Below are 27,427 nucleotides of genomic sequence, written 5' to 3' on the forward strand. Positions count from 1 at the left end.
TCAACTTTTTTTCTCATCTCACATTTAAACAGAAGAGACTGCAGGTTTTGTTTGGCAGAGAGTCCAAGCTTTTAAATTTCATGTGATCTGTCAGTTAAAGGTCTGGCTTCTGTCCTGGTAGGATATAATTGCTGTTTCACCCCTCTAATGGAGTGACCATTGATCCTGCAGCAGCTACTCAGAATTAACTCCTAATCCAGTGTTGTGCCCAGGTAAAGTAGGGAGATCTTCTGAGCTCTCAGGACTGTTTTTCTATGATTCATCTCCTCTGTGAACTTGAAACTCTTGTTTGTTACTAATTCCATCAAGAAGAGGGAGTTTGTTAAGTCAGGCCGGGTCAGGAACTCACAGTTCTGGGAGTGCACAGACAGAGAGACCTAAAGTATACTTTTCTTTCCTGTTGTGTTTTCATTGTGTTTCTCCTAAAAGGAAAACAAAAGGAAGTGCTGCTTTGCGAGTATCCATAATGCTGGCTATTTCGAGGAATTAGCAATAGAGGGCACTAGAGTAAATGCTTTCAAAAGCAGTATTTTTATTGGATTTGCATACAAAAGTGAAAGCTCACTTCTGGTTTTTTACGTGGAAGGGATATTGTACCCATTTGTTTAGGTTTTTAATGTTGGAAAGAGGATAACAGTCAAAGCAAGTGGAAGTCCCAAGATATGACATGACACGTAGTGGAACTGCATAAATACTTTGGACTGATTTTTGACTTTTTAAAAAGAAATTTTGCTATTTCTTTCCATTGCATTTGCAGTGCAGAAGTGTATGCAGCAATGTGTTCCCAAGCCAGGTGCTTATTGAATGTAATATCTAATGCCTTTTATTCTGTCAAAGGTGGATTTCAAATGCATTTTACGAAGCCACCACAAAAGGAAAACCAGGTGTGAGAATGTGTGTAGACCCACATCCCATTCCTGTTCTGGCTCTGTTCCCTCAGAAGTTGGGAATTCAGCGTATACTCCGGCCTGCTGCATTTTGTGGTCTCCATATGAAAACTTAATTTAATTTAAAGACAGCCTGAGCTGCTTTTAGAATATTGGTAGAATTTACTGGGTCTGGTGGATTAGGTTGGTAGCTGGGATTCAAATGCCTGTGGACAGGTTTGTCAGAGGAAAGAGGCCATAGCTGCCATTTCACCATCCTAGCCACCCTGCTGCCACATTGCTGCTGCTGTAAGTGTTGCTCTGTGCAATGCCAAGACACCCCTCCGGCTGCTTGGCCTTATGGAGCAGGTAGCAACAGGTGGAGCAGCCAGAACTCGTTGGGGAGCTGCTGGCATCTGTCCCTCCAGCCTGGCTCTGGGGGCTGCGGGTGGCACAGCACAGGGCTGTGAGCTGGATGCTGGCTGGGGGCTCAGCCCTCTGCTTTTCCCCTGTGCTGCTTCACGATGTGTAGAGATATCTAACAGCTGCTGCAGGCTTGCACAAGTAAGCTTAAAATCAATAGATCTGTAGGAAATCAAATGTAAATGAATTATTGTAAGCTGATTTCTAGGGCAGGTCAAATCTAGGATTTTACCTATGCGGGGCACTTTTTTTGTGTGTGTGTGGAATAACTTCACTGCAGTTCAGAAATGGAGAATAAGTTTTGTTTTCTGTTCCAGAAGTGCAATCTTTTTGCTCTTGAGCTGAAGAAGAGACACAGTTCCTATGTGGTACCCTGGTTTTGTCACTGGTACATGTGGTCAGTAAAGGCTGACACTATCCAGGTCCATCAGATTTTATGGAGCCTATGGGCCTGTGTGGGAGGGGTGTGTGGTTCGCTGGGTCAAGTGTACAAAAAGCACTCTCTGAAGTTTGTCATGAAAGGACAGACATGGTGATATGTCAAGGTATCTGCCAAGTTTCCTCTCTAATTCATTGTCTGGAGCTACTGCACAGAGGAACTTGGCCTCCCCACCCCTATCTGGCATGGAGAAGCAGGAGTCTCAACGCTCAGGGCAAAAGCGATGTAATCAGCCCAAGGAAGCTGCTTCTTAGGCTGTAACCTGGAAGTTAAAAAACCTAAAGAATGCCATAGATGCCTGTATATGAAGAGGACTAAAGGAGAAATGAGGCCTCTCCTTTCCCTCACACTCTTGCATTATTTTGTGGTGTTCCTGTGCCCAGGTAACTGCAGGGGAGCCCTTACAGCACGGAGGCATTTCAGGCTTCCTGGGGAGGGAGAGCTCAGCCATGCACCTCTCAGTCTGCCTCCCAGAAACTGGCATACTAAGAGCTCCCAAAACCACGATAGCTGTGGTATAGCCTGGGGTGGGGATGTGGCCCAGCTCTCCAGCCAGGTATGATGCTGAAACAGATGAAGGAGACTGTGAGAAGTAAACATAACGTAAACCTGATTTTTTTTGTTTTGGGCTTTCATTTTTTAAATATTTCCACTATTGCAACTTTATGTTTTAACCCATACCTCTATTGAATGAAGTGAATATTCTCAGCCTTGTTTGCAAACAGATTTTGTGATTATTTCAGGGTGGTCTGGCAAACACTGGGTGTTCTGTTTCTGTGGGAGTGGTGACTGTAAACAGGACTGTATGCAGAGCAGTATCTGGCCAAAAGAAGTGTAATAGATTTCAGGGGCAGAAACAGAAACTGTTTATAGGCTGGTTATGTAGGATCCCACGTTTGTGCAAGAGTCTCCTGTGACAAGTCTTCACTGGATAATGTTGGCAACGCTGGAAGGAGGGAGAAGACTTGAGAGTTTTCACATTGATAAAAGTACAAACAAGCTTTATCAACCAATTAGGTTGATTTTAATTCTTTAATACTCCAGAGTAAATCACTGGGATTTACACTCCTCTGTCTCTTAGGGGCAGGTCACTTAGGGCTCAGAGATGTTTAAGCATCTGAGAACCAGTGTAGATTTCAGTAGCTGAATCATTGGCCCTTCTCGTGGCACTGGTGCCAAGAGTGGGGAATCCTCCCTCAGTCAGGGACCTTCTCTGTGGCAGCTGCCAGCAACCTTCCCTGGCTAACAGTGGTCTCTTAGAGATGCTTTATCCATGCTAACACCTACATCCCAGTTTTTCAACAGACAGCTAGATGGCAATGTCACCTTCCACTTCTCGGAAAAGCTGGTGAGCTGCCAGGAGATGCCATTCCTGGCCAGCATGCCTGATCACCTCCCCCCGGCCAAGGATGACCATGACACAGAACACACGTGTCCTGGTGTTTACCAGTTATCTAGCAAACCATCTGGCACAAACCATGTTAACATTAGCTCATACCAAAAAAAAGTATTTAAAGACTCTAAGGTAGATGACAGAATTTTGGAGGTTTATAGGGGTACCAGCAGCAGAATCTGAAAAAAAATTCAGTTCAGGCTGTTTACTCTAAAATACCTGTCATTCTTTCCTGTTTTGCAGATGGGAGGCTGAATTTAGGTATTAACCAATTATTTTCTATCTGGTACATGAAATCAGAAATAGTGTCCCTGAGTTCCCAGGCAGCAAGGACAGCAAACAGTCCCAGGTTCATGCAGGCTGCTGATTTTTGTACCTCCTTTTCTGCTTCGGGCCTCCCTTGGAGTTCTCAAGGGAAGTGATTCACTCAGGGAAGTGTTTTCTTCTTTCCAAAAGGCTGATCACTCCCTCCTGCTTTGCAAATGTGATGTCCTTTGCATGTGGCAGAGTCGGGTTGTTGCCTGCCTAGATGATAGATAAACTGTTATCTAAAAACTCTGAATCTGAAACTGGTGAGGAATATGGCAATTTTTTTGCACAGTACCCAAACTCCAGCTCTGTCAGACACTTGGCAAACAGAAACAGCACAAGCATTTGTGTTGAAACCTGGACAGTTTGATTAAAGCACTTGTCTTCTGCTGAGGTCCAAATATATGCTCTTAATAGGGCATTAACAGTCTCTTAATAGAGACTGTTACAGGAGCTTGTCCTGTTTCCAGGGCAGGGTTCCTGACCCTGAATTGGGCTGTGACACTTACAGATAGGGCTGCAGTTCAAGTGCTTCTTGGAGAATTTCCCTGGACAGCAAGTTAAGCCAGTTCTATCGTCCTTCTGTTCTTGGGAAAATGTCTGAGGATCCTCTCTGTGGGAAGTGTGTATCCCAAAAATGGCCTCAGGACCTGTGGCTGTGAATGGCCATTGTACCTATTGAGAGGAGAGTCTACAGAGACACAGCAGAAGACCTTAAGTGGTACTTGTAGATAGTCACAGCTTTACAGGAGTTTGGAAGATGTGGGCTTTGCTGGACTTCACTCTGATCTAAGCCTTGTGTAGCTTCTCAATGAGGAAGGATCACAAAATACACAAAGAGATCCCTGAGGGGAAAGGATGGCCATAAGGACCTCAGAAATCCTATCTTATCTGTAATAATAGCCATCCCTTAAAAATCACTAATTGGGAAATACAGTTAGAACTTTATTTTAATCTCAGAGTGGTGTTAAGTGTGACTAACAGATAAACAAACAAGCAGAAATAAAGAGTATGTCATAGAGATAGAACTGATGTTACAGAAGATCTCCCCCTCCTAGTAGCTGTGCTTAGAGCTTTCTGAAGGCTGGCTGTTTATTTCAAATAGGTTTCTCATTCCATTACTGAGAACTGAGTGCAACTGTTAAAAAAGATCTTTGTAGCAACTTTAGCATCAAACTACAATTTAGACTTTTGAGCATCAGCAAAAAAAAAAAAACAAAAACCCAACACAACATATATTAAGCATACATACGCTTTACAGGCATAATTTCCGTAGAGCAAGCACAGCAGTAAAACTCTCTTCTGATTTCTGGGAACCAAGTCACAGGTTCTCATGTAAAGATGATTTTACTTGCTAACTTCCCAACCCAGTAGCAGGACCAAGTAGTGTATCCTCCTCACACTTTCTAATAAAGACTTTTTACTGTGGTTGATAAATAATGCAAAGGTAATTCAAATTTGGCTTTGAACTTTCCATGTACTTCAGTTGTTTAGGCACAACATACATTTTGCATATCCATTTGGAAGTTAAATTTGTCTGGGCCTTCACAGAAATTAAATGACACATTTCCAAGGTAGGGGACATCATAGCAGGATAGAGAGACTTTGCTACTGAGCTTCTGCTGCCTCTGCCTCTTTTAGTAATACTTAGTTAATAGGTCCTGATGTTGGAGCATCTGTGGGGTTCCTGCCTGTTCTTTGCTGGCTTTCTGCTGCACTGCCCTGGAGAAATTGTTTATGGGAGCAGCTATTTACAAGCCATCAGGCAAAGTCAAGTTTTGGGTGAAGAAAACCCAAACATCAGGTAGGGTCCATTCATGTAAAAAGAACATGCTGAAGCCTTACAGTTCACCCCCACTAGGGCAGGATAGGAGTGCTATTGATTTCTAGCAATAATATAACTTATTTTTTTCTGTGAGTCTAGTAAAGCCATTGTTGCAATAGAATAATAAATCATAAGGAGGTTCATTATGTCTCAGTAGTTGACAATGAAACTTCCAAAACATAATATTTATATGTTTAATAAATAGATACTTTGCATTTCTTAATAATTCAGGACAATTTTCTTAATTAATATGCATTGATGCATCATTTTCATACATAAATTCAGTGTACATGACAGTCTGAGCATCAGTAAAATAAAACTATTAGCTTTCCTAATTGTCAGTGAATGCTTTTATCAAATGTGCTAAGTCCACAGAGCTCTGATTTCAAAGAACAGGATTCATTTCAGACCACATCAGGAAAGAGCACCTGACTCTGATTGCTTTCCAAGCAGAAATGATATAGCAATCCATGATCTGATGACCATAACAGTCTTTGCAGAATTACAGCTACTTTTTGAACTCATGGAAATTTTGGGAGTGCTCCAGTAAAGGTTTATCAGAAGAAGGTATTTTTACAATTTGATGCTGTCTAAACTTTTGTGGAACATTGTATGCCACAATTGGAATGAATTAATATATTTAAAGCTAAAACATGCATGAAAAAAGATCATACATACATCCACTGTTTTAGGGAAAAAAAACATCCTTTTTCTAATCTTCCTTATTAAACTTATAAATAGTATGTTAAAATCTAGCTTAAAATTGAAACACTTTTAGAGACGAAGCTTTTTTAGAGATGAAGCTTTCATATTTTTTGTAATTATGCCTATAACAGCGAGGTGTAAGTTATGGGCTTGTCTTGCAAATGACATTATGGACTCACAAATTAAAATGAATATAAATGGCAAACAAAATAGCATTGAGAGCTAATGCTTCCTAACTGAATAAGTAATCCTGTTTCAGAACACTGTTTAGCTAACAGATTTTCTCCTAATATTATTTGTGAATTGGTGCATGCTCAGTACATACAATTGTGCAGTGACAGGAAATTGGGGAATTAGTGAACCCTGGTGTCCTACAGATTTGTAGGACATTCCCCATAACCTCCTCACCACGCAGGTGATGTGCAGTAGCTGCTTCTCCAGACATGGCCACACAATGGCATAATAGCTGAATTTTGCCAGCTTTGCCCTGAGTGTATTAGTTTGGGTCTCCATCCTTCAGCCTGGAGATAATTTTCATAAAACTTAATTAGCTTTTAGGGCATTTGTGGTTGAAATTGTCAGCTGTCAGAACTACAGTGGAGAATTGAAAGGTGGGCATACTATGCAATCTTATAACCATTTTTTCTGAAGAAGGTAACTGAACTTGCAAAGTAAAAAACACAGAAATTAAGGAAAAAAGAAGAAATTAAAATACTACTTTCATTTGATCTTCTTTTGCTTATGCATTGTAATGTAATTTTTATTTAAGTGCTCCCATCCTGGCTTTCTCGTGGAGATGCCCTGTTCCCTTACCTGGTGAACAATGGCTCCGAATTTTATTTATTCCTCTTGGCTTTTCCACTGTGTCTTATGGGGTCCCTTCCCAAAGACAAAATCCTTCTCTTCTCAAGGCATCCACGAAAATGAGTGTTCTGTCTCCTCCAGAATTTCATGAGGTGCACGAGTCAGTTGAAAAATAATCCCAGCTGCATAAGCTTAAAACAGAGCCCTGGGAAAACCTCATTTGGGTCAAAAGCACAGTTCTCCCTGTCTTCAGCTCTAGTTGGGAGTACTCCATGTTTACTAAACGTTGGATAAAGGAACTCAAATGCGGAACCCAGGAGAAATTAGGCAGCAACTGAAGCAAGCCTAACGTGACTTGCCAGCATCACACAAGGATGTAGGGACAGCTATAAATTCTCCTGGGCACCATAAGCTGCCTAACCATTCTTTTTATTTGTCTCTGTAGTCTTCTGTATTGCTTCACCTTTTTCAAATTCTGCATTAAATACAGTGACTGTTTAGTGAGTTTGAGTCTTTTTCAGTGCTTTGATTTATACTGCAACAGGGTCCTTTGTAACCCATAATTAGCTGGAAGCTATTTGCTGACATCTCAAGAGGAGTGTGACTTGAGACACAGTGATACTGTTGTGATATAGTTGCTATGATGAAGTCAGTCTGTTTTAAGATCAGAAACATCCCAGTTATCTGCTTCGCAGTGCTGATCCAGGATGGACTCACTATGCTGGGTTGCTGTGTTGAAACAGTTTTGACAGGCTGACTTTGTACCAAATAAATACAATTAATCTTGCCTTAATGCAAGTGTAACATAAATTCTGTATCAGGTGCAGAAATGTGATTGCAGGTTTACACTTTATCCACATTATAATTTGTACTTGTGAATGGTCTGATGGTATTACATTAAAGATCCAGTCCCTAGCCAAGAGTAACATCATTTCAGGGAACACTCTGCTGTCTTGCCCTATAACACCATGATGAGTATGGATTGAAAATGGCAAGGTTCAAGAATTTATTTTTTGCAATGGGAATCTAATTAAACATAAGAGAAACTGAAATTCTTGAGAAGCTGATAAGAGAACAAAAGAGCCCATCCAGAAATTCATCTTTTGCTATAAATCTTGAAAGTGTAAAGCTTTGTAACAACAATGAAAAAAAAAAAAAAAGTAAGTGTAGCTTAGTTTGAGAAAATTAAACCATTTCCTCCAAAAGTCATTCTTGGAAATGGCTGAATTGTTTTAGCTGAAATGTTCTAAAACAAACAGCATGATGTTCCCCAGCATGGAAACTTGAAGTACAAGTGGCTGCTCTTTGGCAAAATTATAAGCAATTTAAAACCTAAAAATAGAAAGTGACATTCAGTCCTAGACAAAGATGGCATGGTGAACTCTGCCCAGCTTACACAGAAAACCAACAAACACAACAGGGCTTCAAAGCAAATACAAGCTGGTTTTGCAAATACTCTTAAAGTGATTCTTTCTTTGAGATTAGAGGGAGTATGAATCATCTATTTCTTACGAGAGATAAGACCATCTGCCTGTTATAATGAATTTACATTTCTAATAGCCATCTTAGTTGACTTGGATAGCTAGCAAGTGAAATTTCTGAATTGTTACTGAAGGCAACTATTTGATTTACCAGCATAATTAAGCTTCAGATAAGCCTCTTATTCTGTTTTCAATATTCATGTGCATATTCTTAGGAGTACCTAGAGCTTAAAACATGAAAAACCACGTAGTGATAATTCTGTGCGGGTAGAATTTTTTGTCTGTAAGTCAAAAATGTTGTGTCTTTTCTGAGAACTGCCTTTCGTGTTTACATTGCAACAGCAAACACCTAGTTTGTGGCATGGACATTCTGCAAGACCATCCCAGTGAGGCAGCCGTGATCTAACTAAAGACCTGCTCACTGCAGGCCTGTCAGTGTGACACTGGGAGGAGGTGTGCTGCACTGTCACCTTTGCTCCGGTGAATTTACATCTCCAGCACTCTGTAGCTATTATTATCTTTGATACGGGTGGGGAAATTCGCTTGAGAGGTGGTTATTTCTCTGAGGTCACGTAGCAAATGAGGATGTGTCTCATTCCTATGTTCTGCCTGCAGAAACCTAATTTCTAAATGCGATTTTAATTTCTTTCTTTTTTTTGTTTGTTTGTTTTGTTTTCTTTTTTTTTTTCTTTTTTTTCCTGGTGTCTGTGTGTGGATTTTTAAGATTGCAGGTACACCTGCCATGCTCACTGCCGAGACCTGGTGCACCTGGGCTGCCGGCGGAATGGAAAATTAATGGACTGCCTCGCTCCACATGACTCCTTAGAGTCACCTTACAGCAGCGGCCAGGTAAGAGATCTCCTGCTCCTGTAGTTACTGCTTTCTCTTGTCTGCCTGCCTCATCTGGCTGCTCGGGAAGAATGTCTCACTTAGGCACGGCTAGCAAAGCTGGATTTCCCATCCAGTGCTGTGATTTTGCAGCACAGCTGGGTCACTTCTGCCCCAGTTAGTTTTCGGCTAAATCCACTGAAAAGTAATCCCACAAAGCTGTTTTTCCTGTTGGTTCTGGCCACTGTGGGGTCATTTACACCTAACCAGTAGAAACCTCTGAGATGTCACCTGTGATAACAACAGACACTCTCCTGTTTTTATTTTTAGGGGGGAGGGAGGATGAAGAATTGTGGCAAGTTTTTGTGTGTAAGTTCCTTTTTCCAAGCCTTTTATTTGAGCATCAAAAAGCTCCTTCAATAATGCAGGTATGGTCTGAACTTAGAGTGTTACTGTTTTAACTGAAAAGCGTTATTTAAAACATATTTTGTGAAGACAAATTGGTATATGCATATCCACAGTGGTCAATTTAACCCTTTTACTGTCTTTAGAACTCATATTGAAGAAATGTCCTTACTGGGGGAGAGGGTTAAAACCCAAAAAATCCCAGACCCAGCGATCATTGGTAATGCTCATTTTATTCTCTGTAAGAATTGCTGTTGTTCACTGCAAGAATCAAGAGAGATTCCTAGAACAGCTTACCCTGAGTTTCATTATCCACAGAACTGCCAAGCACAGGCTGCAGCATGCTAAAAGTGGCCAGCTGTGAAATTTGTGCCCACCCAAATTACTTCTGAATCCAAGAAGTCTCCTCTTCCCTTCCTTCTGCCCCACCATAAGATGCATAAATTCATAAAACTAATGTTCTGACACCCTGTGTCACTTTTCCTACACAAGGAATATTATGTTAGCAGATTTGTGGAATGGGTTGTCAGGGTCTTGGTTGGGGTTTTTTTTTCAATAATGTTGTACAGAATAAATATTTCAAATTTAAGTTAAGCACATCTTAGCAATAATTATGCTAAGGTCTTAAAAGACAATTTTGTATGGCAAGAAACTAGGATCCTTGTGTATTTTTTCTTGTGGTATTGTCCATAGTATATAGAGGAGGCAATATAACTGCCCTCACAAGCTGCCCAGTTATGTACATGAAAGATCGCTCCACAAATATTTGAACACACTACAGCAGATGCCTTTTGTAAACAGCAACTTTTGCTTTAAATTTTTCTTTCCTGAAATCAGTCTGGTCTAAGGAATCAAACAGATGCCACTTGTCTTCAAAGTCATTACTATCTTCCTGCTGTAATTTACCAATTGTGGGATATGCAGTCACAGGTGATTGTTGCCATAGCCCTGTTTAAAGGCAGATACTAAACAATACTAAGGAGGACAAGGGAATCCTCCTTGAGGATTGCAAAAATTTATTCTGAGTCAGCTCTGAAGCAGAGCAACACAATCATTAACTAAAGATGATGCACTGCCATTTCAGTGAAATAGTCTGAGGACACAAAAAGCAAAGCAAGCTTAACTTGGTGGGAAAAGCAGCAAGAAATATTAACACACAGTTGAGATAAAACCCAGTGCTTACATTCCTCTGTGATGATCATTTACCCATTGGTGAATCAACCAAAGAAATATTTTCTCAGAGGATTCCAAATTAAAAAATAGTGCAGCACTTTTCCTTTCCAGGTTCCTGTTAAGCAAAATCGTTATAGCATATACAGAAGGCCTAAAATCCAGCTGGAAAACATTTGTGATGGACAAAGTTAGACTTTATCCTCAGCCCTTGCCATAGACATGTCAAACAGATTCCAGGAAGCATTTCTATAATTTTATATTTTTAGCAGAAAAAAAAATGGAACTTGCTACAGACTTATGTCAAAACCAATTTTGATGAAATTATAATTCTACCAAAAAGTAAAACAATCCAGATGAGTAAAAACAATATTTGGTAACACAAAGATGTGTAAAGACTTCTAATGACTGGAGTGATTGTTCAGGAAAGTCCTGGAACAGGCTGCCCAGGGAAGGGGTGAAGTCACCACCTGTGGAAGTGTTCAAAAAATGAGTAGACGTGGCACTTCACAATATGATTTAGTGGCTTTCATTTGGTTGAAGGTTGGACTTGATGACCTTGGAGGACTTTTCCAACCTTAATGATTCCATTATTCTAAAATTTCTGAGCACCCTTGTTGAGCTTGGTGTGTGTCCTCCAGGTCATCACTGAATTTTCTCTGCAAGAGCAACATTTTATTTTGTGGAAGCTCCAACCACCACCCAGCTGTCCAGCCACCCAAATTGTGACTGAGGACATAGTGTCTCTCTGTGAGCTCCATGTGCCTTGCTGTTGGGAAGACAGAAGGGGAATAACTCAGATGCTGAAAGGCAGAGCAGCAGCGATGGAGAGGAGGAAGTACAGGGCAACATAGGTTTTGGAAGTGTGGGTCAGCAAGACTGTCAGCAAGAAAATGTGACAGGAGCAGAGAGAGAAGGGCATTAAAAATAATTTTTACTCAAAAAGATATGTGTAGCTTGCCTGCAAGAGATCTAAAAAAGAGCAAGTGCTGTCCTGGGTATGAATACTGAGCAAGGAAACTGCTTCTTGCTCTTTGAGCCTTACAGTACTTAGGGGAGCCAAATTTCACGTGCATTTGTTTGTGTGCAACAAGATCGCATCAAAGAAGTACTGTTTTTTCCTACTGATTTCCTTCCTCTTGGAAGAAGCCACACTTTGGCTGCTTGCAGTGGGTGACAGTTGTTGCAAATCTCTTTCCTCACTAGCTGTTTGGGTCAGTGTGCCTGACAACTGATACACGAAAAATGAGGATTCAAATGCTGTTTTCAGCATCCGTCATGCACTGGTTTTGAGGCAGCAACCATTTACATGCAGAAAACCTGGAATGTTTCCTGTTGGGTCATTTTCTTTACGCATGGCTGTCCCACATGCACAGAGCAAACGGAGCTACCACAGGAATCTGCAAGGTTTGAATTTGCTCCTTCCTCTGCTGCTGACCTGCTCAGACCACTTTGTCTTTCTAGGACTTGTCTATTTCTCTTGTAGGTAAAAAAGGAATTAGAATTTTAAAAAATAATTTTAACATTCTGAATGGGACCATTGTTGCAAAAGCTGGCATTAGGTTACTATTTAATTAAACACAACTCCCAGCTCAGCTGCCTTCTCAAAATTACTATTTTCTTCCATGCTAAAATTTCCTCAACTTTATCAGCCTTAAAGGTGATTTTTAACTTTCTGTTTAATGTTTGAACCTGCATCTCATGTATAAAACTGAACAGGTGTTTAGTATAAGATCATGAAGGGGTCAGGGGATGGGAAAAAGATGTTGGTAAAAAGACTGAACCTATCTTCTTTACAAAATTATTCTTGCATTCTTACTCTGTGGATGGTATCTAGTCTGCAGTCCATTTTACTTAGATGCAGGACTGTGCTTTTGAAGCTAATCTTCCAGTTGTCTTTACTTCCCTTGTTTTGGTTGATATCAGAGAGTAGTCACAGGACAAAAATCCATTCCACTTCAGGTGAAAAGTAAGCTGCTTCCTGAAGCCTGTGAGAAGAGGCACTCCAGGAGCCAACCTAACACACTCAGTCCACCAGATCAAAGCAGAGATTTTCTTAAGTAATCATTATGAAGAGTTTATATTGAAGACTTTGGATTCTCAGCACCACTTGCTGTCTTTTACAGAGCTGTGTGTTGCACTACATTATTTGCTAAAATAGGCATTAGATTCTTGGCACAGAATTTTCCCAGTGATGCCTGCTTCTCCTTTATCTATACTGTGACTTTGAAAATCACATGGCATGCAAAACCAGTTAATTTTGCATGAGCTATGCTAGTCAAATGGAGAGTTGCAAAGATCACACATGTATTTGGGAATGTCTCACCCATACAGTGAACATCAATTTAAATTGTGAAGGGATTTTGCAGGAATATTCAAATTTTTTAGTATTTATGGAGAGGGATGACTTGGTAACAGACCACAGTCCTGGGATTTGTGCCTTTTTTTCCTGAGACAACTGTTTTGTTTTGAAGTGCTTTTTTTAAAAAACACTAAAGTGCTAGTTTGAAGTCATTATATTGGCACTCTAGTCCTGGTACAGGTTAAAGAGTCATGGCACCTCTGTATTGGCATATGCTCCTTCAAACACGGAGAATATTACTTTGTGATGATAGTAGGCAATGCTTTTAACTCTAACTCTCTATGACCTAGCACCATGTCAGATTGGTCAGGCAGTGTGAATGTGTCTCCTGCTTGATGCAGGTGATATAAACTGCCCTTCATTCTGCTGCAGTGAGCTGGTGGTGCCCTGAGTGCAGCAGAGCTTGGTGCCCAGCTGTAGTTCCTGCTCCTGAATGTTTGTTCATGCCTATACACTTTTCCCTCTTCCCCTTGCTCTTCCACTCCCAGCGGCACCAGCACTGCTGGTTTTGGACAGTGCTCTTTCAAAATGGGTCAGGAAAATGTTGTAGCTTCTAACCTTTGTCCTTGCAAAGCCCAATCAGCTCTTCAGTTCTCAACACAGCCTGTGAACAGTGCTGTCAGCACAACAGGGGCTGGGTGCTATGATGTGTCTGGAACACCTTAAACTCCAAATAACCTTGAACAAATGTCATGTTGAGACAGTTTGAGAACCTAGACTTAAGATTTCCCTTATGGGAAAGAGGAATTTCTTACAGGCTCATAACTGCTGATGTTGGAAAGAGAGTCTACCAGTTTCCAGTGGATTTCCCTCCTGTGCAATTCTGCCAGCAACTGGAGCACTTGGGTGCACACATGAGTGGTCAGAGAGTCTCAGAATCTGGAATGTGGTCACACAGCTTGACTTTGTTAACAAGTCGTTGGAGCTCAAAAGGCCTAATTTTTGAGCTTCTTTCTGTGAGTGTGTATATATACACACACAAATATTTCAATACAAAAAAGTCAAGGAAATTCCATGATGAAGCTGTTCTTACAGATCGCTAAGGCTACAGGGTTAAATACTTGAAAACTAAACTCACAATGTCAAACATAATGCAAGTACCAATGGCAGAAATATATGACTCAGGTGAAAATTGTGTAGCCCTAGATGTTTCCCTCCTGAACAGACTTCCTATAGACATTAAAGAGGAAATTATGTATATAGGTTCTCTGTGGTCTTGTACAGACCACTCAGAAAAAGCTGGGGAAAGGGTTGCCAATTTCTTCCACGAACAAGAAGAGTGGGATGAATAAAGCTCGTTTCCAGCAATCCTCTCCTATGCTACCATATTGCCAATTACAGGTGCACCACCTCTGACTGACATGCCAAGGCCTTCTCAAAAGTCTAAGAAGTATCAAAGCCATTATGTGGATTTTCAGTTTTTCCTGTTTTTCTATTATCCTAGATGAATCAAAAATTGACAATTTTTCATGCATAAGTCACAGATAGAATTTATTTCTTCAAGTTGTCAAGCCTTGCCAAAGAGGTCTCACTCAAATTTTCTCAAAGACAAAGGGCATTCAGAGTTGAAGTTGGTACAAGACCTGAGGCACTTGATAAAGTATAGAAAGAGATATAGGGTGTAGCAAATGACTTGGATAACAACACCCCCCAGATTGCTTCAAATTGCATGAATGCCATGGAGAAGAATGAGAGGATCTCACAGTGCTAACACAGAAACTTCTGGACATGGAAGGGCACTGATGTTGTCACTTAAATGTACCTGAAAATGAAAATGGTTTCAGTTCCTTCCCTTAAAAGATATGGTAGTTGAATGTTTCTTCAAAAATAACCCATGAAGAAAAAAACTGACAACACAGGTGTGTGCAGTTCTTGATTAATAACGAAAACTACCTTTGAGCTATTGATTGCTTTCCTCTACCAACTCTTGGTAATGGTGTGTACTCTGTACAATGGGCATGAGGCTTATGGCTCACATATTTCAAATCTATGTTAAACCTGGTTATGCTTGGTAGTAGTTGAAAGGAAAAGAGGAAAAGTGAATTATGTTTGTTTTGGCAGGAAAAATGAGGCAAATTTTAAATTTTGACAGTAACTGCGAAAGCTTTTAAACCAAAACTGAAGCTGATTTCAGTTCTAATTGTGTATATTGCTCAGGTTACTATTAGGGAAATATATTTGGCAAAAATAAAAGGTTTGATCAATTATATAAACTAGAAATTAGTTCCAAGCTTTCAAAAAATAATTTAAGAGTTTCCACAACAGTTCCTGGGGCACTACGCTTTGCAACCCTCCCTCGAAGGAATATTATTAAAATGGGCTTCGCACAATGCCGACTAAAGGTCTCTAAATAATAAATTAATTGTAACATTTTATAAAGTTGAATTTACTCTATCAGATATTTGGGCTTCTTCAGTATTCTCTGGCACAAGCATCACGGAATAGTCTGTTGGGTTTTCTTGAGCACTCTGAACAAACACTTGGGTTGATGGGGACTGAGGCAGTAGTTGAATTTTGCAAGTAGGATAAATCCAAAAGACCCATTTAAACAAGAAGAGGGTTTTAGAACTCCGAGTAGGCCTCAAAGCCCAGCAAGTACAGACTGGATGGGGCACGTGGCGAGGGGACTTGTATCATGATACCACCAAACAGAGTTAATACTAGAATTTATATTTTTAACAGAATAAAGTTCAGCTTCCTGGTGGAAATTTTCAGCCCACAGAAGCAAACTGAATTGTGTTTGTAAAACCTTTTTTAAAAAAAACATACATTTTTATAATCAAATCTGTCTTTAAACTTTTTTTCTTAAGTTGGGCTTGTTGGGGGTTTCTTTCCATTTTAAGTACTTGGTCAATATTCAGTCCCGACCTTTCAAACAGAAAGGTAACAAGCTCACTGCTTAAAGCCCACATTACTGAAACCTAGAGAAGGTCAATATCAGTTGTTTAGCAACCAGATCAATGTAGTCAAACAGCTCTGATTTTCTAGTTCCATCGAAGACACAGACAAGGCTTCAAATTAGAGGAAAATGCTCCTATTAGACAAGGGGAACATTTAAAATGTGCTTTTGATTTTTTGTACCAGGGGTGACTGGTTGTCAAGTTAGGTGTTTTCATATTCAGGAGGTTCTAGGTCTTCCTAGAAAATACGTTTCCCTAAAATGTAGCCAGTCTCAACCTGCCATTTTGCCAGCTGCCACTGTAAGATCAATGTTCTTTTTCCGCTATTTATTTCCAATACACAAATTTTTTCACAATCCTTTCCACTGCTGTCAGTGTTGTGCCAGGTGCAGGATGTAAAATACCTACTGTATTTTTTTATTGTGCCAATTTTCTTCCTAATTCAAAGTTATTGATATCTTCCCAGTATCTCAGCAGGCTCAGAAGAGCACAGATGATAACATTGCTAATTTAACACAGGTAATACTCTTGCAGGTCCTGTATGTTCCAGGTGGTTCTCCAGTATTCAAACAGCATTGCTTAATCATGTTGGAAAAAAAGTTCAAGGAGAACTGATCCTCTAAAATGTTAAGTTCTGTGTGGAGCCTGAGGGTTGGGCTTGTGACGGTTTGCAGCAAAGGGATCAGAGAACATTTTTGTCTTATCTTCAGGGTAGATTTTTCAACACCCAGAGCAGGACAGCAACCACTAGGACAGCTGGTTTTGGTGTGGCATGTGAGGGCAAATGGATGTTGCATAAGACTTGTGTGCTTGAAGATATGTATTTTGCTGGTTTATGCTGTAGGTTAGATGGTACGTGGAAGCTGCACAGTTGCTGGGTGATGGATCACTGACTATTATAGTGTCCTGAGTGCCTTGCTGAACCCTCAAAACATGCAAAGAAAATGAGCACTGGTAGGGAAATTGTTAAATGGAGTGTAAATGCTGGGCCCTGCAAATCTCTGTCTCAGCAAAGTCCTAACACTGATTTTTCTCTGAAGTCCATATGCTGTAGATGACAGATGGAGTAGTGAACTTTGCCTTTCAGTTAGAGACAGGTTGGCAAACAGAGTGACACTGGATTTCATTCTACCCTTCATGGTCTGATTATGTTTTTCATATCCATTAAACACCTCACTCTAAATAGAATTACCAGCAGCCATGTCAGGTTTGTCCTAACCTATGAATCCACAGGGGTAAAGGGGTGACTGGTTGTCAAGTATAACAGGGGCCTGAAGAGATATTTAATATCAGACACTTTTTAGGATACTTACTCAAGAGGCTGATTTTATTTTGCATTTGAATATTCAGGAAGGTAGCTGGGCTTGTGATATGATGCAGACTGCTTAATTCATCCCACGTAGACCTGCCCTGAGCAAATAATGAGATGGCAGTGAGAACTGATTAGAAAAAAAAAGTCAGAACTCATCCGGCTTCACATTATCTGCCTTTTTTTTTTTTTTTTTAATAGAGTTTCAGCCTTTTTGTTTGACTTATGGCATTAGCAGCTGTTGGAAATATACACAGAAGAGATTGCTGTTGCCTTTTGACTCAGTGCAGGAAGGGCATGATGCAAAACCTTCCCTGGTGGGGAAGGAAGGTGGGGAGTGGTTTTTGATTATTTTTAATGATAACATTGCTGGGTGAAGATAGGAAAATATTTGTTCCCAGTCTTTGATCCAAGTAGCATGCCAACCAACAGTAACAAAGACAGCTGTTAGGAAATCAGGTAGACAACAGAGCCCTATGTTGCTCTGTTTGTTTTTCTTACAGAAATGAAAAGTCTTGTTTCCCAGAGTGCAGGAATCAAATGACAGCAGGTAGTATTTTTTCATGCTGATTCATGGCTTCCTCTAACTGGCGGCACTGCCTAAAAGCTGCCCTCCAGACTCTTCATCAGGGCAGAAGAGCCCGCTTTTTCTCAGGAGCTCAGTTTCTCCCCAGCTATGTGCATGTGCTGCACTCTGTGTTCCCCTTCTCCAAGGGATCTCATTCTACAGTGAAGCTCTATTCTTGTATGTGTTGCTTCATATCAGTGTGCTCCACAGGAACTGGGGATAAGAGCTTAAACCTTCCCCATTTACTCTGCAAATAGTGTGTATAGGTGTGTAAAAATTCAGTGAGGTAGTGTTAATGCTTCAATAGCTTTACTGGGAAAGGGGAGACTGTCACCACTTGCATGCCATTTAAATGCACGACAATGAAGTCCTACTAGTTAAACCTCTGGGGAGTAGTCTTCTTGCTCCTGCCCAAAGCATGAAGCAGTAGCTGGCTGCCCCAGATCAAAACATGCTGGGTTCTCTTAGCACGTGCGGGAGATCTCAAGCAATAGCTAGTTTGTCATGTTTCCTCCTCCCTTTTTATTTCAGCTGTGTTAAGTCTCCATTCCTGCAGCACAGGTCCACTGGGGATTCAGCACCTCTGCTTCCTGAGACCTTATGATACTTTACTGCCAAGTGAAAAAAGCTGCCTGGATACAAAAGGCTGTTGTATATTTCTTTCACACTTTACATTACAGTCGTGACATCTCAATTGGGATTTTCAATCCAACAGTAGTTTTGCATCTTGATCACCTTTCATCTGTGACTTTCATATTACTTATGACTTGTGCCTTGATTCCTAATCAAGAGGCTCCTCCTATGGATGAATTTTGGATCAGCTCCTGACCCAGATGATGCTGGAGCCATGATGTTTGGACACTGGACAGTTTCCTGAGAAGATAAACCTGGCTGGTCTCTGCCTGCCTGCCCTATTTGGATTACTCCTAGAGAAAAATGGAAAAATTATCTCCCCTTTGCATTTGAGAAGAAAACTTTCATCATAGGATCCCGAGATTTTCAGACATATATATTACAATTAGTCTTGTGAACCCATAGAAAGCTGCACGTCTGTTTTAGATATTTTGCCTGCTGATATGTTGCCGTAAAATGGGTAACTGGACATGATTACTTGATTTACCTAAATCATACCCTATACTTCTCCACCTTTTTCTCTGCTGATGCTTGCAAGTGCGTACTGTAGCCATGGTAAATGCCCTTTTAAGGCTATGTCTTTTCTGATAGAGTGTTTGTTTATAGGAAGATAAATACCATCATTGATTATTTTGCTTTACAATCCTAGGTGAGAACAAAGCAATGATGATAGTTACCATGGGGCAGCAGGATGAGGTCAATACCATGCATCCTGCTTGGGGCTGACCTCACTTAATTGACTTCAGGATTAAAATTGCATTGTCTTAATTTCACTAGGCTTTTCTATCACAATTTCTTATCAGAAAACTCTGCAACATTATTCCCTGGGGAAGGAAGACCAGTGTATCACAAGGCTGAACATTACTTTTATATTTCCCAGTCCTCTTGAACTTTGGTTTAGAGGAACACTGCTTTCCAGCGTTTTTCTGTTTTCCATTTACATTGTTCTCTTCCCTTGACCTTCCTTTTGCCATCCTGAGTAACATTTTCCTTTACAGTTACCTTGAAGAGAGATTTCCTTATCTGCATATATGACTAATCAGTAAGGTCTTATGATTATTATAAAGCAGTTTGTTGGAGGTGGGAATTAGAGCATGAAACAGGGACCGAGGAAGCCACATTTGCAGTCCTTGCTCAACTAATGACTGATTAGATATGGCCTTCAGCAAGACAATTTGGCCTTGGTTTTCAGATGCGCTGATTTAAGTTTTAGTCTTTTGCCTCTGGCTTTCATTTTTTCATTGTTTTGGGGAGAGGGAGTTGCCCATGGCATACAAATCTGCTATTTCATTTTACCTCAAAATATGTCTCAGTCTGGGCAATCAGAAGTTGATTTTAGAAATGGTTGTGAGTAGTGTTCCTTACCTATTGCCACAATGAGGATGAACTCTTTCTTGCAAAATGTTATAGGTGAATGAATGCACTAGGTGGCACAGAGTTATGAGTTCTGAGAACTTGATTTTTTCTTCTTTATGCTTTACCTGTGACTTCTATGAATAACGCTGAATTTGTTAAAGAATCCATCATTTGGGAAAGGAAAGCAAGGTTGATTTCTTAAAGCTGAGGATTACAGATGAAGGTAAATTTAGAGTTAACTCAGTATGAGGGAGTGGAAGGAATAAAACCTCTGGCACTTTCATTTGTGAACTATGATTTTACTGAGTTCTTAATATCATTTTCCCCACAATCAGCAGATATAACTAAAGACAGGAACAATATATTGGAGTGAATGAAGAAGAAAAAAGTGTTTTGAAAATACCTAGGATCCACACTTTCAGTTGTCATTTGGCAGCTGCTGTCTGTCTGAGAATTGTCCTTAACACAACCCTTTGATGGGTAGGTCAGGAGTCCTCTTCTTTGGCTGAACCATCTTTCAGAGATCCCATGCTCTGTCTCCCAGCAGGAACTTGCCAAGCTGTGCTGGGCTGCACAGCTCCCACAACTTGCCCTGCCTCAACCCAGGCTGCTGGGCTTCACGCCTTTGCTGCCAGATCCTTCCATGCAGTGCAGGAGCAGCCTGTCAGATGTGAACATGTGGGGCCAGAGAGAGGACCCCTGCCAGGGAAAGACAGAGACAGAAAAGGGACAAGAGGGGCTGACATAAGCCATCTGGATTTTTTATTCTTGTATCCCTCTGTGTCCCATCAAGCTGTCTAGACCTCCCAGAGCAGCCCCACTCTTGGGGATTCTTGAGAATCATGGCATTAGTTTAGACAGTGAAAAAGGAGATGTAGGGTCTAGCAGAGTCAGTAAAAGTAAAGTCAAAGTCAGTAAAAGCGGAGTTTTGCTGCAAGAGATCCAGTTTGTAAACATCCATTTTCTTCTTTTCTTTAAAGTATCCTCAACTTGCAGTTTTGAGTCTTCTTTGGACTGAGATGGCCTGATGGGGAGTCAGTACATGTCCCTGAGCCATGGGTACTCTGATGTGAGGGAAGGACGTGTACCTCCATCCCACCCTCCCTCAGGCTATCTGAATTTTAAGATGAGTTGGCCATAGTCCAACAGCTGGCAGCATTTCATAGACAAATCCTCTAGACTGTGCTCAAGTGCTGTGCATAAGAGTAGTCTTATTTTACACTCTTCTCCACACTTTCATTTCTTGTAAGTCACCTGTGTGTTTTGGCATCAGTTAAGAAGGAAAAAAAAAATCTGGCAGTTCTGCTGTAGTCAGATTTGGCAGTCTCACTGGTTACTTCCAGTAATTATCTCCATGTCACAGATATGCTCTTGGTGCCAGTTTTAGGAAAACCTTCCACCTTTTTGATGTTAAGGAAGTGGATTCTTTAGGAAATTGTTTTTGTCCGAGAACAACCCCGTCTTTACAAATGCTCTCACTGTGATCTTTCACAAAAGGCTGCATTCAAAATTTGAAATATGCTGATGTGCAAATAATTTCAATAGCTGACCTGCAGAATCTGTTGGCAGGGCTGCTAGAGGCAGTTTGCTCTGATTCCAGCTGCCTGCTTAATTTTGGCAGCTGCATGCTTTCTGGCCCAGATGCCTGCAGTCTCTTTTCCAAGTTAGGAGCTAGACAAACTCTATTCACTGTCCTGTAAGTGCACCTCAGCTTACCACCAACATGAAGAATTAGACCTAAAGCTTGGGCTGCCTTTTGCCCCCCAAAGTCATTTTAAATGGTCCCAGGAAAGCTGGATCAAGGATGTGCAGTGGTGGATGTGGCTGCCGGAGCCTTGCCGAGGCGGGGGGCGATCCCGCCTTGCCTTGTAAGGGTGTCTGCATGGCTGCAGAGCGCTGCCCAGCGCTGCCAGCCATCCTGAGCCATCGCAGGAGGCTTTGAAAGCAGCCAAGCACGCAGGGGCAGGTCCTCTGGAAGAGCAGATGCCGAAGCAGATGTTAAGGCCACACCGAGGACCACTGAGTGCAGCATGGTGGGGTTGTGGCAGGAGATTGCTTCCAGGACACAGATGTGAAATTCTTAGGTATGGCTTGCAGTGTTGGTGTGCCTCCCTGTTTCAAATCCTCACACCTCTGCCACAAAAAATATTTTAAAGAGTTCTGCAGTCTTTTTTGTAAGTTAATTTAAAAACAGGTCTTTGAAACAAAGAGTTTTTAGAAAGACTTTCAGACCCAAAGAAAATGAAGGTAGATACCCTAATGCACACAGCACAGAGCATGGGTTTTTTAACGTTGTTCTGCTAATATCATGAGTGATGTTTCTGACATGTTTTGAGGTATGCATGTAAGACTGCAAGTTCACTTACCACTTACTGACTTTGAGATCCAGCCCATCTTTCAATTATCCAGTGACTCTGCTAATGTGGTCACATGTCAGAGGAGGGGAGGAACACCCGCAGTGTTGAGTTCCCTGCACATATGGACATACATCTGTACATCTGTTGAGCCACATGAGCATAACCTCTCCTGGCAATGCGTAGCTGCAGTTTGCTCTCCAGGTCTGGCACTCCCGACACTGAGTGCAGGCATGGAGATGCGGTGCTGCCCTGATGTGGAGGTCTGGCACTGCTCCTGTGGGACAAAAGGCAGAGGGTGAATGATGGAGATAGCATATGGCTGATGAGAATAAGCACTGACCAGCAGAACTCAAGGACAAGGTGTGAGGAACAAAGAACGTCCCTTTTAAAACAAAAGCCATGCACTGTTCATGCCAGATGCAGTTTTTTCACAGTTGGCACTGGTGGCATTGCCTTTGCAATGGCAGCTAGCCAGACAGATTTGGGATCCAGTTGGTAAATGGCATAAAAGGAAGTGCTTGTAGCTTATGCAGTCTGGTGCTTTGTGCCCCAGTGTACTTTGTGCTCCTCGCCTATGTGGAGCTTTCCAAGCTCTGACCAGTGACATCTTACCTTTGTATTGCTGTGGTAATCCCCTGCTGCCCCAGCACCCAGCTTGTTTTCCTCTTGGAAAGCTCTGTTTTGCCTGGAGGGATGGCTCAGCTGATGAGGCAGCTGTTCTACTGTGGCAGATTTCAGCCTGGTGCTATTAGGAAAAAAAAAAAAAAAAAAAAAAAAAAAAAAGAAAAAAAAAATTGGTTCCAGTTTATCCTAACCATCTAAGCCCTAAATTGAGGTGGTTCAGCAGCTGCCTCAGGAACAGCTGAGCTGCCTTGCAGAAGGAACATAAACTTCTCAGAGAGAGGCAGCTCAGATTGATAGTTAAGGGCAAGAGTAACTATCTTTGTCAGTCTCTAGGTGCACAGGTTGTGTGCCATATCTCAATATAGCGAAGGAAATTGGAGTTGTGGGAGATGTCTTTGTGAGCCTGTAATAGAGCATTTCTATGTCAGTGACAGAAAAGAGAACATGATGAAACATGTTCAAATGTTGTAGGAAAAAAGCTATATTTAGCTGCTCTAAAAATTGCTAAGCATCAAACATGAGGGAAATGGCTCTGGCAACCTACGCTTTTCCAATTTCACCTGTTGCAGTGTTTCTTAAGTCTAGAAATATCTATAAAATAAGTCACATAGCAGTTAAAACTTTCCCAGAAGAGGTGTAAACAAACTAAATTCACTTGCTGAAACAACTATTACTGAACTATGAATTGACCTTGTGCTGTGTCGATTCTCTGTAATGCAAACCATCTGCATGCTGAAACAATTAAAGCCTTCACATCTCCTAGGAGTTTCCTTCCTCCGATTATAACTTATGTGCTGTGGTAGAAGCACAGAGGTAAACAGCTAGTTAGAGTGGCCCTCTGTGTCTGTGTGTCTGTGTAATTTTATGGTGCAGCACATACAAAACCATTTTCATTTGAAGTGGCAGCCAGCTTTCAAGTAGAAAATATAGCACATGCTTGGTACCAAATGCTGGAGCCATAGCTTGTAAGACAGCCTGAGTTAGACACATCTGCTCTGCGCCTCTGCTTCCCTTCCCCCAGCCTCTTCTTTGGATGTACCAAGTTTTCATGAAGCTCAGGTCATGCTGGAGAGGCAGTGTGTGAATACAGCCTGCTCCTGTGTAAGGCCCCTCTGCATGTGCTAACCTGAAACCCCTGCCTTCTGTAAGAGCAGTACCTAAGTGTGCTGAGCCTGGGCTGTGTCTGAAGTGAAAGACTTGGATAGCAATTACACATGATTTTATAAAAAATTAATTTTATTTACAACTACTTTAGTTTCCAGAAGTTCAGAGTTTACACTCTTTAAAGCCATAAAAAATCAATCTACAGCCATGGCATTAGAGTTTGGATGTTGTTGTGGTGGGAAAATACCAGAGATGTTGCTTCTGTAGGATTGCTGTACAATTTGCTGTGTCCCACAACTGGCAAAGTTTCATATTCAAATCTCTGCACTATAAAACCTCTTTTAAACACATTCTTCCACCATTTATGTCCATATAGATGACAACAGCACTAAAACCTCAGATTCTCCCTTTTCAGATCACAAGAAAAAGTAACCATGCAAGCTGAGTAAAATAAGAAAATAAATTTATTTTGTAGGAATAGGGGTTTTTTTCCCCTGGAAAAAAGTTTTAGGCACTAATTTTTAGAAAACATTCATTTAGATTAACATTCTAGACAATGTAAACATAAGCCATGTAAACATAAGACTGTAAAATTAAAATAATTAAATATTTTTCTCTTAAAGTTAAGTCTGAAGAGTAATGAGTAGTTGCAGCATTACTCACTGGTTTCTGAGCCAGCCATGATTATTTGTCTCTGTGGGCAAAGGCTTCCATCCTAGGGAGTGACCTCTGGCATCTGGCCAGGTGCCATAAGGCACCTCAGGTCCACATTTCTCAGAGCAGGCTGTGTCCAACACGCCTGTATGTGTGGACTCTGGATATGGCATGCATGTTTTATCTGTTCAAAGTGCCTGGAAAATGTGAGGGGGGGCTGAGTGAGTGACACTGGCTGGGATTGTGTAAGAGAATGGTGAAATGCAGAAAAAGACTGGGAGGCTCCACACTGCCATGATGATGTGATTTCTGGTGCTGACTCCCCTTGGAGGAACCTCTGGGGTTTGTTTTGAAGGAAATGTATTGATTTACTGAAAAGAGGGCTCACAAATGAAGTAAGGGCTCACAAATGAAATAAGTCTTATTTCACATGTGAAATAAGATTTTTCAGAACACCAGACCCTGGGGCTGAGCTTAGGAAAGGCAATTATTTGGCAGCGTGGTTCAAGTCCTCTAAATTCTAGGTCATGTACATTTTATGTATAAAAGACTACCTATAGCAAATAGACAAAAGTATATCAATTGCTAGATTTATAGTTTCCTCTGTGACCTGAGTACTGACCCATGTCTGACCTCTGCTGCAGGCTAGAGAAGTAATGAGGGTCGTGGTCATGCCCTGCATGAAGAGTTTGCAGGAATATGTTAAACATATGCAGTCAGTCACGAAAGAGGCATTTCCCACCTTACAAGTACATGCCTTTGAGACCCAAATAGATCCCCTTTGTGTTTATTTTTTATAACATCACAGGGGTTTTGTTAATGAAACAGATAAAAATAAGTAACGTCAGCTTCCCTGCATCAGCCCAGGGCTCAGGCTCTGACCTCCTCACGCACTGCAGGGCCAGACGTGGCAGTCTGGGGGGGCATAAATGGCTTCTTTCCCTCAGGGTGGGAATGTTCTCCTACTTCATTTAAGTGAATATATTGGTTTTTTCCCCTCTGGTCACCTTTTTTTTTCCCCCAAAGTGCTATCTGATTGATAAAATGTAGGCAGAGGAGAGCAAGAGCCGTACTGAACTAGGATGCTTCTGGCAAGGCTACAACCCCGTGTGATCTGCAGCTCTGCTGGACTTCTCATGGATGTAAAGCACACACTTCCTCCCTTTCTCTTCCCTCCATATGTTAAATCTCCTAAACTGAGGATTTGCAATGCTGTGTGCACATCATTCCATAATTTTGAAAGAAAATTAGAAGCACCATATTTTCCTTTGGTTTTCTCTTTCCTAGTTCTCCAGTATCTTGTCAGCCCTGATACATGTGCTTTCCTTAGCTGCCTTTTCACATAGATTACTTTTTTTCATTATTTTAATTTCTATTTTTTCAGTATGTTTTCTCTCTAAATCTTCCTTCAAAATTAGAAACGTACATCTCAGCTTTCCTAAACCTGTGTTCTTTTTTTCCACCCAGAAATCTCCATAGACATTTGTTTTGGAATTTTATGGAATTCTGGTGAGGAAAACTTACTTCTATTCTAAAGTATTACCTTTTGAAATTGGGTTTTACTTTGCTGACTTGCCTATTTCTCACTTCCAACTCTTTCCTCTTCTTGCTCTCCTGTCCCTTCTTCAAACTATCTTACTTTTTTCTCCTCCTGCAGCAGTGCTCTCTCAGTGAGGGAGGAAAAGCATGATAGCAAAGATGGGAATCAGAAAGATCTTGGGCCAGTGAATGGGACACTGACCAAATATGAAAGGAGTTAGTGAAATTTATCTAAGAGAAAGCTTGATTCAGGGCACAATTTTCAAAGCTGGTCACATCCTGCTGAAAATGTGAAAAATGTTGATCTTGTGCAGCGCTGCAGAAGTACAGATGCCAAAGCCCAATTTCCTTGCACTGGCAGCTGGCAGCTCCTCCCATGGCCCGCCGGGCTTGCGAGCTGGGGAGGGAGCGGGCAGGCAGAGCAGGCAAGAGGGGCTGCCCTGCTGCAGCCCCCAGCACTTCAGCGCGCTGGGCTGGCTCCCCAGGCTCTGGGCACTGCACTTCACAGAGACTCTTTTCAGGTATCTTCAACTAAGGGTGGACTGGATGGATTAGGCAGGCATTTCAGCAAACAAGTTGTCAGACCTGTTGTCCTGTCAAACAGCACTGTTTTTCTGGGACAGTTCTCTTCATGGACTGCTGTTGAGATGATTTACTAGGAAGTCCTAAATTTGTGTGGGCAGCTTCTAGGGAATTTCTATGATCTACTGCAGTCAGACTTATTAAACATAGCAAAATGTCATCTCATACACAGCATGACAAGACAATTTCTAGTTCTTTGTCTAGGAAATGGCAATTGGGATGTGATTCCCAGACCAGAAGGCCCCTTCCCCCAGCAATTCACCAGTTTGAGGACAGATGCTGGGAATCAGATTGCAGCTACAGCGCATTAGGGCTCACATTTTCCTGGTATCCACAAAGCATGCTGAGCTTCCACAGTTGTGGTTTCTATACTTAAAACAGAAGGTTCTAGTTAATTTTACTGCCCCCAGTATTTTTATACACTGTTAGCAATTAGGAACTGAATTAAAAGTAGGAGAATATCTGTTTTCTGTACACTTTGTTATAGAATATTTCCTTGAGATTATATTCTCTCGTGTAGTAGTTCTACTGCTTACCCTGGCAAGGCGTGGGTGCTTGCAGAGGATTGCAGAGCACTCTCAGGCCTCTGAGCTTCCTTTATGCCAACATTTGCTTATACCTATGTCTGAATATTCACATCAATGGGACTGTGTGAGTAAGGATGTTTATTTACCTGTTTATTGAGTTGGAGTTTCTGAGCTACATCTGGGTCCTGACAGACTTTATCTGACATTGTTGGGGCTGGCTACAGAATAAGCTAGAAAGGCTATTGCTGCAGGGAATGGATTGCC

General features: G+C 41.3%; 1 protein-coding gene across 3 annotated transcripts in view; it reads left to right on the top strand.

Annotated features, from left to right (window-relative positions):
- RASSF3 (Ras association domain family member 3) overlaps positions 1-27,427 on the top strand; it is a 105,431-nt gene that overhangs the window by 17,717 nt on the left and 60,287 nt on the right. For 2 of the 3 annotated variants that reach the window (XM_041465663.1, XM_041465660.1), the window contains exon 2: positions 8,970-9,094. In XM_041465663.1, the coding sequence (XP_041321597.1) occupies positions 9,041-9,094 (54 nt within the window). In that variant the 5' untranslated portion in view covers positions 8,970-9,040. The remainder of the gene's footprint in view (positions 1-8,969; positions 9,095-27,427) is intronic. The other variant, XM_041465664.1, reaches the window with a different exon arrangement.

Source organism: Pyrgilauda ruficollis, unplaced genomic scaffold (assembly GCF_017590135.1).
Source record: "Pyrgilauda ruficollis isolate IOZ18807 unplaced genomic scaffold, ASM1759013v1 scaffold19, whole genome shotgun sequence".
In the NCBI taxonomy this organism is placed as follows: Eukaryota; Metazoa; Chordata; class Aves; order Passeriformes; family Passeridae; genus Pyrgilauda; species Pyrgilauda ruficollis.